This window comes from Phoenix dactylifera, chromosome 2 (assembly GCF_009389715.1).
Source record: "Phoenix dactylifera cultivar Barhee BC4 chromosome 2, palm_55x_up_171113_PBpolish2nd_filt_p, whole genome shotgun sequence".
Taxonomy (NCBI): domain Eukaryota; kingdom Viridiplantae; phylum Streptophyta; class Magnoliopsida; order Arecales; family Arecaceae; genus Phoenix; species Phoenix dactylifera.
This window is the reverse complement of record NC_052393.1, coordinates 6,451,007-6,465,913: the sequence shown is the minus strand read 5'-3', so window position 1 is coordinate 6,465,913 and position 14,907 is coordinate 6,451,007. Positions and strand designations below refer to the sequence as shown.

The 14,907-nt window shown below is 38.8% G+C and overlaps 1 protein-coding gene across 1 annotated transcript; it reads right to left on the bottom strand.

Moving 5' to 3' along the window:
* Positions 1 to 2,927: 2,927 nt before the first annotated feature.
* Positions 2,928 to 10,589, bottom strand: LOC103711816 (diacylglycerol O-acyltransferase 2D-like). The gene is made up of 5 exons (XM_008798101.4): positions 10,313 to 10,589; positions 10,093 to 10,179; positions 9,900 to 9,997; positions 3,986 to 4,073; positions 2,928 to 3,029 (listed from the first exon to the last, which is right to left on the bottom strand). Exons 1-5 carry the CDS (start codon positions 10,466 to 10,468, stop codon positions 2,928 to 2,930), a joined length of 531 nt encoding a protein of 176 aa, XP_008796323.4. The 5' UTR covers positions 10,469 to 10,589.
* Positions 10,590 to 14,907: the final 4,318 nt, after the last annotated feature.

Genomic DNA, 14,907 nt, shown 5'->3' with positions numbered 1-14,907 from the left:
TTTTTCTTTCCCTTGTATGTGCATCGTAATGAATGCATAGCTGAAGGGTAGATTTTGGAATAGGCAGGATTTCATGAGAATCGTCTGTGTTTTGATTGGTGAAATGACAATCATCTTTGAACTTCCAATTGTAGCATCTCGTTTGATTTATGGTAAAATTTTAAACTGTAATTGGATTATTACAAAGACATTGAGCTAAAAAGAGCCTTCTTTGGAGTAACCACCGAGTGGAAAGCCTACTCAGGGTTTCTAGCTAAAACCACAGCGGAGGGTATTTTGAAGTGATAAATGTTGTGTTCGATGGCTTGCGTAAGCTGTTCAGTAAGTGGATTTGCAATGACTGTTTGGGACTGTAGTGAGAAGTTAAAATTGTGTTCGCATCTCCACATTTGTAAGTTAGGAAAGTAGCATCACATCTTTTAGATCATCTTTCTTACGTTGTTATGGCTTTTTGCCAGCTTAATGAGATTGCACCAAGTTAATGCTGGCACTTGGCTTGTGGAGTGCAGGAGAGGCTGATTCTGAAGGCAATGTTTGAAGGAAATGGTTATACCGAACTCCTATCCTTTTTAGCTAAGAGTGCTGCTTCCTGAACCACTCCTTTCCCCGGCTCATAGCACCAGCTTCTCGTGTCTTTTTTTGTAAAGAGAGGAGTTTCAGTTGAGTGTGCTCGTTAAAGAATGATAGAGTTTCAGTAATATGTTCTATCAATAATTGTCTACAATACTAAGGTAGTTGTAAAAAGAATCTTATGTATGTTATATATATATATATATATTGTTTACTATTATTTTATTATTATTATTGTATTTATAATATAATTAAGTAATTAATTTATGTATTTTAATAATGATATGTATTTGACTCAAAAAAATTCTCCGGATTGATAAAACTAATACTATATGCAATCTAATCAAGTTCAAAGGGAACTAGATTAGGTCTAAGTTTCATTTTATTTTTGGATTTCAATAAAATATAGATTGGATTTGAGTTGTGCCTATCTCGATCAAGTCAACTTGCTTGCTGCCTTGACATGGTTATTTTTTCAATTTCCTGCCATGGAAAGAAAAAAAGTAAAATTTTAAGTCGGTTCAATTCACATAACTAGTGCTACAAGTGAAGGGAGACAATCGGTGTAGCAATTGGGTTGCTTGTGGTTGTTGCAGGTACAACTCTTTGATGGCACAGTTAATCTCGATTCAACCTAATTCATATTTGGGTCATGATTTAAGACCCGAACTTAACCTATAGCTACTTGGGTTGAGTTGGGTTGAAATTAAGGAAAGGTCAGGTTGGGGTCAAATATAATGTAGATCCAATTCAAAATGTTTAGGCATAGGTTTAAGACCGGATTGGGTCAGTTTGCAGTTCAATCAGACAGCTAGCTATTATTTTATATCCAAAAAATAGTAACTTAAAATAAAATATAAAATTGCTAAATTTTTTTAGAAAAAACTGAAGAGAGCCAACTTGAACTTGAATTTTCATTAAAAAAATTAATTTCATCCAAGTAAATAATTTTCAAATTTACAAACTACCCTTTTCAAAATACATATAGATATACTTGAGATATCATAAAGAAAAATCATTGTGCATCATTATCTTATATCTTGAAGCTTTATATGGTCAAATAATTTTAAAATTTCGATTTCTTGGAGCGCAAACCAAATATTACATCATTCCCTCGAGCTATGGAAGATAAGAAATAGGTGGGAGAAAATAGAGGAAAAGCTTTGATTTAGAAGGAAAAAGAAAAAACTGTGTTTATAACTCTGCCAACAAATTGAAAGGCTAATATGTCTAATAGGTATAATTTTGGCGGTTGGTATGCAAATATAAAAATCTGGGGAATTAATGTGCAAATTAAGAAGATAGTATTTATGCAAAAAAATGTTAAAGATTTTTATAACTTGAACAACTTAAATAAGTACAGAATTTTCTTATGGCTAAGCAAATTAATAGAACTAGAAATTATATATGTTAGAGATCCAAATCAAATGTAAATTTCTAGCGCAAACTTTTATTTCTTTTGCCCATAATAAAACTAAATAAATAAGATTTTGTACATCTTAACCAAAAAAAGAAACGTGATGCTTTTAATATTTAAAGCTTGCATATGATTACATCTGAGCAAAAGTATTTTATACCACCATAAGGTGGGATTGGAATCAGACCCGATCTCTTGCCCAAAAACGATGAACATATCATACATCTATTTGTCAGAATATTTATCGATGATATATACTAAAAACCATAAACTACCCTTATTTTACAAGTTGAAACTTGGGAGTACCATAAAACTACAATTAAGTGCTTTCCATGATTGGGCCTTAACTAAAAACAATATAAATATATAGACAACAATAGCATGCTTACAGATGTAACCACAGAAATGATTTAGTAACATATAGAAGGGCTTATGATTGGCCTAAAAAATTCTCATGTGAGCTCAATACCTCGCGATACTGCAGTCTGTGTAATAGCATCAGTATTGAGAATTAAAAATTGTATGTCTATAAAAGTGGGAAGATATCTGCAAGCTAATAATGGTTCTCTTGAAGAATAGCTCGAATATAAATTATAAAGGAGACCTTCCTAAAAACAATGCTGATTTAAATCGATATGACAAGGTAAGGGACTAACAACCTAAAGAATTTGTATCAGAGAATACTGTCAAACTTCCATATATAAATGGAGCTGCTGTACTCAGAAGCGACCACTTGAAAAAGTTCAATAAAAAGTTCAATCTGTTTTCCATCGCTCCATGTCTTAGGAATGCAATCAACAGAAGAAAAGGAGATTAGAGCCTTACTGTACAACTGAATTATATTGATGCAGAAGAACAGTAGATTTTGTAACATCAGCTAGAATTTTTATTTTTTTCACTTTTCAATATTCCTAACGAAAATCAACAAAAAGAAGATTGCTTAAACAATTTTCAGTTCAATGTTATTAAGTCCTGTGACCTCTCTGTACCTCACAAATAATTTCTCAATAGCGGATACAAAGCGGGCATGGACTTCTGCAACCTGTAAATAATTCAAGAGAAAAGTGAGACATCAATATTGTCGATCGTATAAGACATCATATAACATATATGATGAAACCATGAGGTGTTAGTATTGGCATAGACTGATTTAGCCAAGCTCATTCCAGCATATGAACTGAATTATCTTCAACCGAGCATAAAGTTGCTCTAGTACATTTGAATAGTCATTTTTAATGGTGATATGGACTCTGGCTACCTAAGCTAGGGATATATTGTTTTCAGATAAGTCAAAATTGAATTAATCGGGAGTAGAAGCGTGAGACATAACCAAAAGGCTACCTTAGAATTAAAACAAGTAACAGGCTTCAGGCTCAAAGTGTGTAATCCAACTAATACTTTTTTCAAAATAAATTTGATATAAATTTCTCGATGAATAAAAATAGTGGTACACAGCCATGTGACCCCTTTGAATCTATTAGTTCTTTCTAATCCTCCTTATTAAGTAGGGGCAGTAAAACTGGGCAGAAGTTTCTAAATACCATAAAAACATGTTCAGATTGATCTTGCTAGTGCTCACCACAAACTGATGATGATGCATAGGCTTGCAAATCTGAGCTGCTTCATAATATTAGAAGTTATAATCAGTTGCTTCAACAAACTACTATATTTTAGCGCATTAATAACAATCAAACCGACATTTTGTCCAACAGAATGTTAAGTCATGCCTACCATGCAAAGGTCAGAATGTAAACAAAGTACTAAAATATGGCCAGTTCTTAGCTTATCCTGCCAAAGATCCAGCTGATAAATTTTATACTTCAGTACTTGTGGTTCACAGCATGCCAACTTGACAGAATAATTTGTTCATAGAGTCCAAAAATATAATATATATTCAATTTTTCTGGTCACCCAAACTAGCTGGGTTAGCTGTATACCTTCCAAATTTTCATATACAGATATTTAGAAAATCAGAACTTAAATCATTCAAAAATTTACCTCTTCTCTTGAGGGGTTCAAATTTTGCCTGATCTCAATTGGTCTTCCGACTATAATGTCTATTGGCTTGCGATATGGGATTGGTGATCTGTACAGGCACAAAGATACCAGCAAGTTAGATTTCTTATAACCTTCTCCTATTCAGGAGAAAACAAACAGAGTCTCATCTTTAAGCCCTTGGACCAAGAAACATATTCAAATGCAACACAAAAATTAAAAAAATAAAAATAAGATCAAAATTTTAGGAAGTATTTTATAGCAAATCAGGTACTTTTTCAGCTCACAGAATATGCTTCATAGAAAATATATGTACATCGCTGCTTATTGCCAGCTTTATACAAATAAGAAATATTTTTCAGTAATCCATAAATATGCTTTATATTATATTGCATAGAGCTCCATGTTTGTGATGTATGACATTCCTACAAGGCTTTTTGGGCACTGAATGATAGTTCATGAAATTCATTGGCTCTTCAAGTATGATCAAATCCTACCCATGTCATATTTTTACATGAGGATGGAACTTACAGCAGTAGGCATCAAGTTCAATACTATATCATGTAAGGGCTTTCTTGACTATATTGAGCTTTGAGGCTGCAGGTCCAACTAATAATAAATTAATAATAAATTATACATACATCAGTGGATTTACCTAAACAATATAAAGTGAAGAAGTAACAGAGTGTCTGGCATTTATTTTGATATTCAAAATTCTTTTCTATTGAAACTATGGCACTCCTACACATGCATACATGACCACACAAGAAAAGATAAACTTGCAAATACGTTTTTGTCTGAATACATACAAGTGCAGATGTGCTTCAAATGCATTTGAATGTGTGTGGGCAGTTTTTGAGTGTACTCATGCAGTCTATCTCTTGTGAGCATACCCTGCCATCCCCTCTATGGTTGATGATCCTGCTATATGTCCATGCCTACATATGTACATCTAATAGAGTGTGCATACCCTGCCATCCCCTCTACAGTGGATGATCCTGCTCCTCTTTTCTGAGTGTTTTGATCCCTCTCACAACCATCATGTGCCAAAGTATCTTCGAGATTATCATTCTACAACTATAGACACTTACTTGCTCGGTTTTCAGTGTTTTTTTAGCAGCCATACATAGTTATCATGGGGCACAAAAATACTAGGAGCCTATTCAAATTCCTCAATAGAAGCAGGCTATGGTTGAGTTGGCTGCCCCTGCGTGTGCATAAACATGTCCTGTTCCTCTCCCACCTAGGAAAGATCCTATCTCTTGCAAGTGGATCTATTACATGAAAACTCATTCACATGGTTCCATAAAGTGATACAAGGCTTGATTAGTGGCTCGTGGCTTTACTTAGAAAGCATGGAGTTGACTACAAGGAGAATTTTGCTCCTATCACCAAGATCACTACTGATTGCAATTGCTGTACTTTGTCGGTATCAGCTAGACATAAAGAATGCTTGTCTTCATGGTGATCTTCATTAGGAGGTATACATACTTCCTCTTCCTGGGCTTTCACATCCTCCTCGACATGTTTCTCATCTTCCACGATCTGTGTATGGACTCAGGCAGGGGCCTGGTTTGAGAAGCTAAGCCAGGCGATCATCTCATTTGGTTTTGTAAAATGTACAAAGTTCAAATGATTACTCCACGTTTGTCCATTCCTCCTTCCATGGCTGGACCTTTGTAGATGATATGTTTGTTACTAGAGCAAACACTTTAGTTTATCTAGTATATCAAGGAGTTTCTTCAACAACACTGAAATGAAAGATCTTGATTCTCTTTGCTATTTATTTTCTGGGGCTAAAGGTTGAATATAGTCCTCAAGATTATCTGTTCTCTCAGAGAAAGCACAATGAGGATATTATTGCTTGTGCTCGCTTGAGACTCTTGGACCTAGCCTACCTCTATTGAGCTTCAGTTGGAGCTTCGTCCAGATGATGGTGAACCCCTTGCTTGATCCTACTCGCTATCTTTAGCTTATTGGGAGTTCATTCTAACTATTTCTTGACTAGATATTGCTTATATTGTCTATATGGTCAGTCAATTAGTAGTCACTCCACGAACGGTTCCCTATTCTACAGTACTTGACATTACTCCCTATTTGCATGGCACCGAGGAATGAATTTGCTAAGATGGAGAGATTTCCAGCATAAGCAGTAGTTGAACCAGCATAATGAAAAAGCTAGCAAAAGGGCAGGCCCAGAGTTGGATTCAGCCAGAAGAGCTTAACCGAATTTTTATTCCTTGGAGCGTATTTCTTCCCTCTCTTCTTTGCTTCAATTTTGGACATATTCTGATACTGATTTGGCTAGTGATTTTACTAATCCTCACTCCCTTACTAGCTACTGTCTCTTCCTTAGAGATTTATAATTTAGAAGGCTAAGAAATAGGACACCGTCTCTCGCTCGAGTGTCGCTATAGAGTATCGAGCCATGGTTGGCATCACTGCAGAGGTTGTTTGGTTGCAAAAATGCTTGCTTGCTGATATGGGGTTTATCATTGACATGCCTACCTACCCTTCTTTATTATGACAATCAAAGTGCTGTTTAGATAGCTGCCAGTCTGGTGTTTCATGTGTGAGGCCCAATAGTCCCACATCGGAAAGACTCGTTTCAAAGCCTGGGCATATGAGGCGGGTGTCTCCAAATCCTGCAGACGCGTCTTGGGTGGAAAACAAAACCGGGGAGGGATGAAGGACGCTTGCGTGAAGCCCCAGAACCGGACAATATCTGGCAGGGGAGCCCCGTGTTCCCCCCTCATGTGGCCCCCACGTGGACACTAGGTGCCTCACGTGCCTCGCAGAGGCGGGGGCGTGACATTTGGTATCAGAGCCGAGGACGGCTCTTGTCCGATGGTGGGAAGGGTGTGAGGCCCAATAGTCCCACATCGGAAAGACTCGTTTCAAAGCCTGGGCATATGAGGCGGGTGTCTCCAAATCCTGCAGACGCGTTTTGGGTGGAAAACAAAACCGGAGAGGGGTGAAGGACGCTTGCATGAAGCCCCAGAAACGGACAATATCTGGCAGGGGAGCCCCGTGTTCCCCCCTTATGTGGCCCCCACGTGGGCACTAGGTGCCTCACGTGCCTCGCATAGGCGGGGGCGTGACATCATGAGCATACCAAGTATATTGAAATTGATTACCATTTCGCTCGACATCATTGCATTGCTGGGACACTCTCTCTAGTCTCTATCATATGTCTTTTCTAAACAGCAGATTGAGGACTTCTTTGCGAAGTCACATTCCATGCCAAGATTCTCTATCCTTCTTAGCAAACTCTCAAACTATGATCCACCGTGAGTTTGAGGGAGGTGTTAGAGTGTACATATGCAGTCTGTGTATTGTATATCTCCTTCTTACGGTCTTATGGTATTCTCACCATGGTAACCATATTCTTGTATGTTTATATCTACCATGAGCCATATCTTAAAGAGTATTGCACATTTCCAGATGCTTGGCTTCTCTTGTTCTTCTCACTTGAATCTATCATGTAGTCCCTCAATTAACATCCTTTAAAAGATACAAGTGGCATGCTTGCAATCTCATCTTTATGTTTAAAATTCCCAACAAAAAAGTCCAATACATCTGCACCTTGCTCCTGAACCATCGCTGGATTGTGGACCATGAGTTTGTGTAATAAAATCACAGTCCACAAATCACTTAATAGAATGGACCTCAGGAAGTGAAAGCATAAATATGCCAATATCCAAGGGAGATAAAAGATCCCATACTAAAGCATTAATTAGTAGGATTTCCAACAAGACTAGCATTAGTGTGAGCTCATAATCACAAAAGGAGGGTAAAAGAGAAGAGGAGAGTGCTGGTCCGACAAAGGTATTCAAAATCATGAAATAGGGCCATATAGGAATTAAATGAATGACATGGCAAGCTAACTCAGCAAATCAACAATTTCTGTGATATTGGGCTAGGAGTTGCTTAAAATACTACCATAAAGTAATGACACTGATAAAACTGGAGTAACTAGCCAAAAAAGGGATAAAACTGAAGTAACTTACCATCACTAAGAAAAAAGCTTTTAGTTAAATTCTCCATCAGATTGCTTTTATCAGCTCGACAGTCACATTTAATCAAGTTGGTTTTATTTTTCCTTGCAACATGTATCTTGAGAAACAAGCAAGAATAAGAACAAAGGACATGGTGAAGATTCCAGGGTCCTTAACGTCAAGGAATGCTAGAGGTATGCTTTGGATGGGTAACAAGGGCGACATCATGAAGACTGAATCGATCACCTAGATATATTAATTACATGGTGATATTGATGGAGGAGTAGTTAGGAATGAGGTTCTAATTGTGATAAATGTCCGAATCTTTTCAAGAGATAATTATCTGAAGCTATATTTAACAGAAAGAATGCAATATGGAAATACTAGAAACAGACATGAGGGACTTCTTTACTTCCATAGATGGCACAGCACAAGACAGACATTATATTTAGGTATTCATACACACCATTGAGACGGCCTTGGTAATCACAGCAAAAACGCCAAAAGGAGCAAGGGCAAGGAGATGACTGCATATAGATCTTTGAATGAAACTAACAAACAACTGAGATGGCATTGACTGTGTGGAACACAGCAATGGGATCAGAACAATGTGGAATTATGAGAACCTTGAGCAGAGCAAGAGCAGCTATAGGACAGTTCTGTTTTGGTTATAGTCATACAAAAACCAGTCCAATTGCATTGGTAGGTGAGATCAGCAACTATCTGTAATAGGATAGTCTCAAAATATAGACAAGATAAAGAAGATGGCCTAGGATAGGCTCAAATTATGGATGCATGCACATTAAGTACTACAATTGATGATACCATGTTGGGGATCATTACATACTCTGTTGTGAAGGCTGATGGCCCTGGCTTTGCAGCCTGAAGTTCCTCCATGTGATGGCCAAGAGAGGTAGGTCTTCCTTTCACAAGTACGACATTTAACATCTAAGGATTATTAGAAGCATGAACATGTGTACTTAGATTTTCATGATTCTTTGGCCCATCTAACTCCACATTGGATTAGAAAAATGAAGGAAAATTAGGGCTTAGAGACCATAGGAGCCATGTCCAGTGTTGTGAAACTAATGGTCTTTGGTCATTTGAGACAAGTGGAAATTAAAGACGAACCAAACCTAATGCTTGCACTAGTGATATGAATACTTAGGAAAGGAAGGTAGGTGCATTTGATGTTTGCAGTGATGATGGTTATCATGAGGTCAAAACAATGAACCAATAGAGAAAGCAACACCCAAACATCAAATAGACATCAAGGAGCGTCTAAAATGAATTTGAGAAGATAGATACACTCAAAATGCAAGGATGAAGACAGGTGGCCATAGAAAGAATATAGGAACCAGAGAAATTGAAAAGGCACCTCCACGTGATAAAACTCGCAAAAGCACAAACTTTTTGAGTGAAAAGTGGACATCTGCCAGATTCTGACTTAAACTAAAGCAAGGTAAGAGTTCTTGAGAGAGGAAACCCATTACCAATACAAGGAGAAATGGATCTCCAGATCCAGAGGTAAAACTGGTTTAAAATAAATCAAGCTGCCCATGAAAAATCCAATGAAAGAAATGACTTGGCAATCTCAGCCATTATACAAAGACAAAAGCACAGATTAAGGCATAGAAAAAATACAATACGCGCCAGAGACACACACACACAGAGAGAGAGAGAGAGAGAGAGCAAGAAGAAACTGATGAGAGATAACAGATAAAAGGATTATTGCAAGTTCATGTGTGGAAACTGATAACCTGATAAGGAAATTAATAATGAACTTTGGTTCATGTAACATTTAAGTAGAATAAAAGACATGTTCCAAGAAGTCAATCAACAAGCAATTCTTTTCGAAATCAAAAGCATATCTTGCAACTTCTATTGTTTAAATGCATATAATTCGGTTAGAGATATACCCAAAGGCTCCCCAAAATATTAACGGTGCAAAACGGATTGCTCTAGCAACATGAATATAAAATTTCCCTTGAGGTTTCCACCATTTATACACGTTAGTCTGCAAAGAACGAATTTCAAGATAAAGCAATATGGATCAAATGAATGCTAGATATTGTATGGAAATAAAGAGCAAAACAATGAAATCCATCTAACCTGACCAAAGCAGAAGACAGGGACCAAAGGAGAGCCTGTTTCAATAGCAACTTGTACAAAGCCGCGCCTTCGTTTCAGAAACGCAACCTGTTAATAACATGCCGCATGCTAATTTATCTTCGGTGTGCATAACTCATTCAGTTCATTTGAGAAAACAATGCAAAAATTCTGACTTTGGGCACATAGAGTAATAAATTTGAGCTAAGTTGATAGCCCAGACCTCATAATTATGGTTCATATAAATGATTTCTTGGACTCCTCCTGGAATGATTATGCAGCTATAACCAGCTTCCAGGTACCTGATGAAGTTCTTCTTTGTAGCAGGGACGAGTCCCATCCATGTTGACATTTGCCTGAGGAAGGGCGTACAGAACATCTGAACAAAATATTAAGCTATTTTCCAGAACATGCAAAGCTTCAATTTTGCCACCACTTGCTTTGGATTTTACAACGTTCCAAGAAGAACATAGAAGAACAGAAATGAAAGCAAGGAACTGCAGCATGAAAACTTACAGCAGTGCTTGCAAGAGCTTTAGTCTTAGACAGAGGCATCAATCCAGTAAAGCTCAAAAGAGATAGACATCCGATGGGAAATACTGAGTGTGGCTCAGCAGCAAGGACTACATTATAGAGAGCACAATACCAAAATTATGACAGCATCACTCTTTCATTATGAGAGCTCTTTGATGCGAGAAACCAACTTGGATATGACCTAACATCATCTGATTTCCTATGTAATAATATAATTATATTTTATAAATTCTAGTTTTACATAAAATCTTGCTGCCAAAATAATTTATAGGCATGTAAACTACGGAATCCTAAAGTTCTTATTTAATGTAAATTTCAATTACATAAAACAGCGAGATAGAAATCATCGTATTATAGGGGTAAATAAAAGCATGCTGTAAAAATCCAAAATGATACACCATAAAACGTTATCTTTTTTTTTTCCTCTTCCTCTCCCCTGATGCAAAGTATATGCAAATAAACGTATAGCTTCTGCAATTTGGAAAAAATAATCAACTTCACCATATGCCTTGTTCTGATCAAATGCCCTGGCGTCCTCCATATGAACCGTAACAGGGAAGTAGCCGGGTGCATACTTGCCAACATACCTGCTACCAAAAAAAATATTATTATTATTTTTAAAACGTTCGACCTCACATAATATTAGTATCTCTAATGCAACAAGAAAACAAATTTGAAAGAAAAGAAAGAAAGGAGAGATCACCTCGCATAAGCTTGCCCGAGCTTGCTGTTATCGTCCACAGGAACTATCAATAACAGGACAATCAACCCTAGTATCCTTAATTAAATAGAGAAAATTTCAATTTCTTCCCCGATTTTAACTAATATGAAACAAATAAAAACAGCATTGATATAAGAAAAAGGGGGAAGACAAGAAGAAAATAATATGAAAGGCATTGGAGCTCACACTAATATAAAAAGAAGAAGAAAAGAAGATGAAAGGCAATGAAGCTCACATTAATATAAAAAAAAAAAAAAAAGAGAAGAGGAAAAGAAGATGAAAGGCATTGGAGCTCACATTAATATACATATAAAAAGAAGAAGAAGAAGAAGAAGAAGAAGAAAAGAAGATGGAAGGCATTGGAGCTCACAAGAAAACAATGGTGGTGCGGCAGAAGATGACGAGCAGGAGGAAGAGGAGAATGTTAAGATGGATGGAGCTGAGCCAAATGAGCATGGCCGTTAGCGCGTGGGCCGTCGAGTGGTTAGTGGACCGGATCACGGTCATCTCTGTGCTCTTCCCCTTAGGGTTCCTCTCGGGTTCCTCCATTGGTCGTCGCGTGAAACAGAGGGATGTCAACCCGCAAGAATGGACGACGAACAAAACGAAGAAGAGAGGAAAGAGCGGGGGTCTGTTTGGCGTGGAGACTGGAGAGAGCCTAAAAGCCTGGCAGAATGTTCAAACGTGCAGGCGCCGCCGGAACTCTCGTCCCGAATTGACCCTCCGATTACAGCGAGCTGATCATCGGTCGGACTTAGGTACATAAAATATTAAACTTTAAATAGATTTGGCTCGGAGCTCGGCTAACTATTAATATAGTTCAGGCTTGAGACAGGTGAAACAACCTACGACAAGCTCTACTTAAATAGAAAGTTATACCCCACCAACAATGCACCGCAAGAGTGAACCTACGTGAGACGGCTCACATATATAATGAAAGGCCGGCAATGTAGTGAGGTAGGTCCGCATGGTTGCTTTGTAGTAGTCATGAAAAATACTTTCTTAGAAAGTAAAAAAAAAAAAAAAAAGAACTACTTGCAAGACGACAGATGGATCAATTATATATCTTAAAAAAAGCTCTCTCTTATATAAGACCATCTCGAATTGGTGATGTCCCAATGTGAAAACTCTCATAAGGAGATTATTTTACAGTGAACTCTTTCTACAATTTTTTTAATAATGACAATCTTCGCTGTTATTTTTATAAGAGTCTGTGGAAGGCGGCTTTACCAGAAAAAGTGAATATTTTTATATGAATTGCGCTCAAGAATCGACTGCACACAGAAAAGATTCTTGCTAAGAAAGGATGAATGTGTGCTATGTGGAAAAAGAACCGAAACGATTTCCCATCGATTCAAATAATGTGATTGAGCAGTATGCTTATGCGGCAACAATGTGAATAGTCACTTAATTCTTTGTTATAAGGAATTTGGAATATGATTTTTGCCTAGTGAGCAGCTAATCTCATGGAACCTGACTTGGGAATAATGTTGGAAACACTGAGACGTGGAAACGATGGAGTCTTGTTCACAAGAAACTTGTTTCCAAAAGGGATGCCCATCTATATAGCATGACCTCGAAGGAAGTGAAATGACTTTGGGCTAGTGATCTCTGGAATTTTCCCATGCCCACCCATGTATTTCTCGGATTGAAGAAGGGGGTCCAGGATCTTGCAACAGAATATTTAGTAATTGATTACTATCCTTGTCATCATGGATATCAAAGTTCTTGCGCTTTTTCCTTCCAGTTACCTTGAAAAAAATGGAAAAGCAAAAGAATAGGCTTGAAAATACTTTTGGCATGTTTCGTTGACCATGGAAAAGTGACAAATTTCCAAGATGCTTATGTTTGGTTAGCCATCCACTTTCCTAGGAAAGTTATATATAATTCCTATTATGCCCTTAATAAAAATTAAGTTTTTAATGCCTCTTTAATGCTTCTTTAATGCTGAAGGGACTTTTTGGGAAAAAGTAAAAATGGAGCGATTCCTGCCTCATGGGAAAGTAACTTTCCCATGTTTCTCATGGGAAAGACTTTCCCATGAAATGTGGGAATCACATTCCCATGGGAATACAACTTTTCCTTCTCTCTCCTTTGAAAACTCCAACCAAACAAGAGGCATTTCATTACTTTCCCGTTGACCACACTTTCCCCCCTTCTTTTCCCACGAACCAAACGAGCCCTAAAAGGGAACCTGGGGGGAAGAGGAAAGGGGGACCAAAAGGGGAGGAAAAACCCGAAGCGGGAGAGAACCCTCCTAGACCGGGTGGAAAGAAGTAAACAACACAGACAATTGAGGAAACTGATCCTCTTGATTTTATCCAAATATTCTCTCTGTCTCCTCCACATACTCTCTTCCCCGCTCTCTCCACATATTCGCCCCCTCTGACTTAGGCATCGGAGGGCCGGCGCCGGGGAGCCCGGCCACCGGTTCTTCCTGCAGGACTCGCACCCCACAGTGGAGGACGCGACCAGCCGGCGCACCGTCGGCCACCCTCTCAGCGGCGGAGCTCTGCCCCTCCAGGAGGACGCCACCAGCCGGCGCACCGTCGGCCACCCTCTCAGCGGCGGAGCTCTGCCCCTCCCGGAGGACGCCACCAGCCGGCGCACCGTCGACCATTCTCCCAGCAGCGGAGCTCAGCCCCTCCAGGAGGACGCCACCAGCCGGCGCACCGTCGACCATCCTCCCAGCAGCGGAGCTCAGCCCCTCCAGGAGGACGCCACCAGCCGGCACGCCGTCGATCGCCGCCCCTACGGCGGAAGCCCCTCCTTCCCCTGGCTTCGCGGCGGCCCCCGGGTCCAATTTCCAGCAACACTATCCTTGTCATCATGGATATCAAAGTTCTTGCGCTTTTTCCTTCCAGTTACCTTGAAAAAAATGGAAAAGCAAAAGAATAGGCTTGAGCTTCGGCATTCATGTGCAAATTAAGCCAATCACAACATTGTTGCATGGTAAAGAATTTAACCAATTATCACCAAATCTTGGATCGAATCATATGGCCGAGTAGAAAGGGTGAGTTCGATCCTGGAGGGCGTCAGCCTTGCTTTGATCTCATTATATATATGAATCCTTCTTTTCACGAGCAGGGAAATAGTGCAAAATTGTATTATCTTTAATCTATCAGTATATTTTTGGGAAAACCTTCATGTCAAATCTTTCCTACCCGTTCTTTTTCCAGATCAACATTCTCAAAAGTTTGCATGGGGACCAAGATTGCGCTACACTGGTTCCCCATCAGCCACCCAAAAAAAAATAGCTACTTTCACGTACGTCTATAGCACAACAACACGGTCATCCCTGAGTCCCTAGGACGGTGCATGGGCCCTTTAGTACTAACAATTATCATCTGTATGAAGTTTGCCTCTATCCTCCGGTGCATCATCGGATGGTGGCGCCCAATTACTACTGAATCTTGGCTTGTTTCGTACAGCCAGGTAGAAAGGGTGGGGTTCAATTCTAAATGACGTTAGCGTTGCCTACTCTTCTTAAAGGTTCGTGCGCTGGGCTGTACTGCGTTTAGGAATGGATTCTTCCTATTTATAATCCTGACATGGGACCCTAA

Coding starts and splice junctions, on each gene's coding strand:
- LOC103711816 (XM_008798101.4), bottom strand. CDS start 10,468: ATGTTCTGTACGCCCTTCCTCAGGCAAATGTCAACATGGATGGGACTC. Junction 4,074..9,899: donor ATATTTTGGGGAGCCTTTGG/GTATATCTCTAA, acceptor GTGCCTGTACAG/ATCACCAATCCCATATCGCA. Junction 3,030..3,985: donor TGAACCCCTCAAGAGAAGAG/GTAAATTTTTGA, acceptor AATTATTTACAG/GTTGCAGAAGTCCATGCCCG.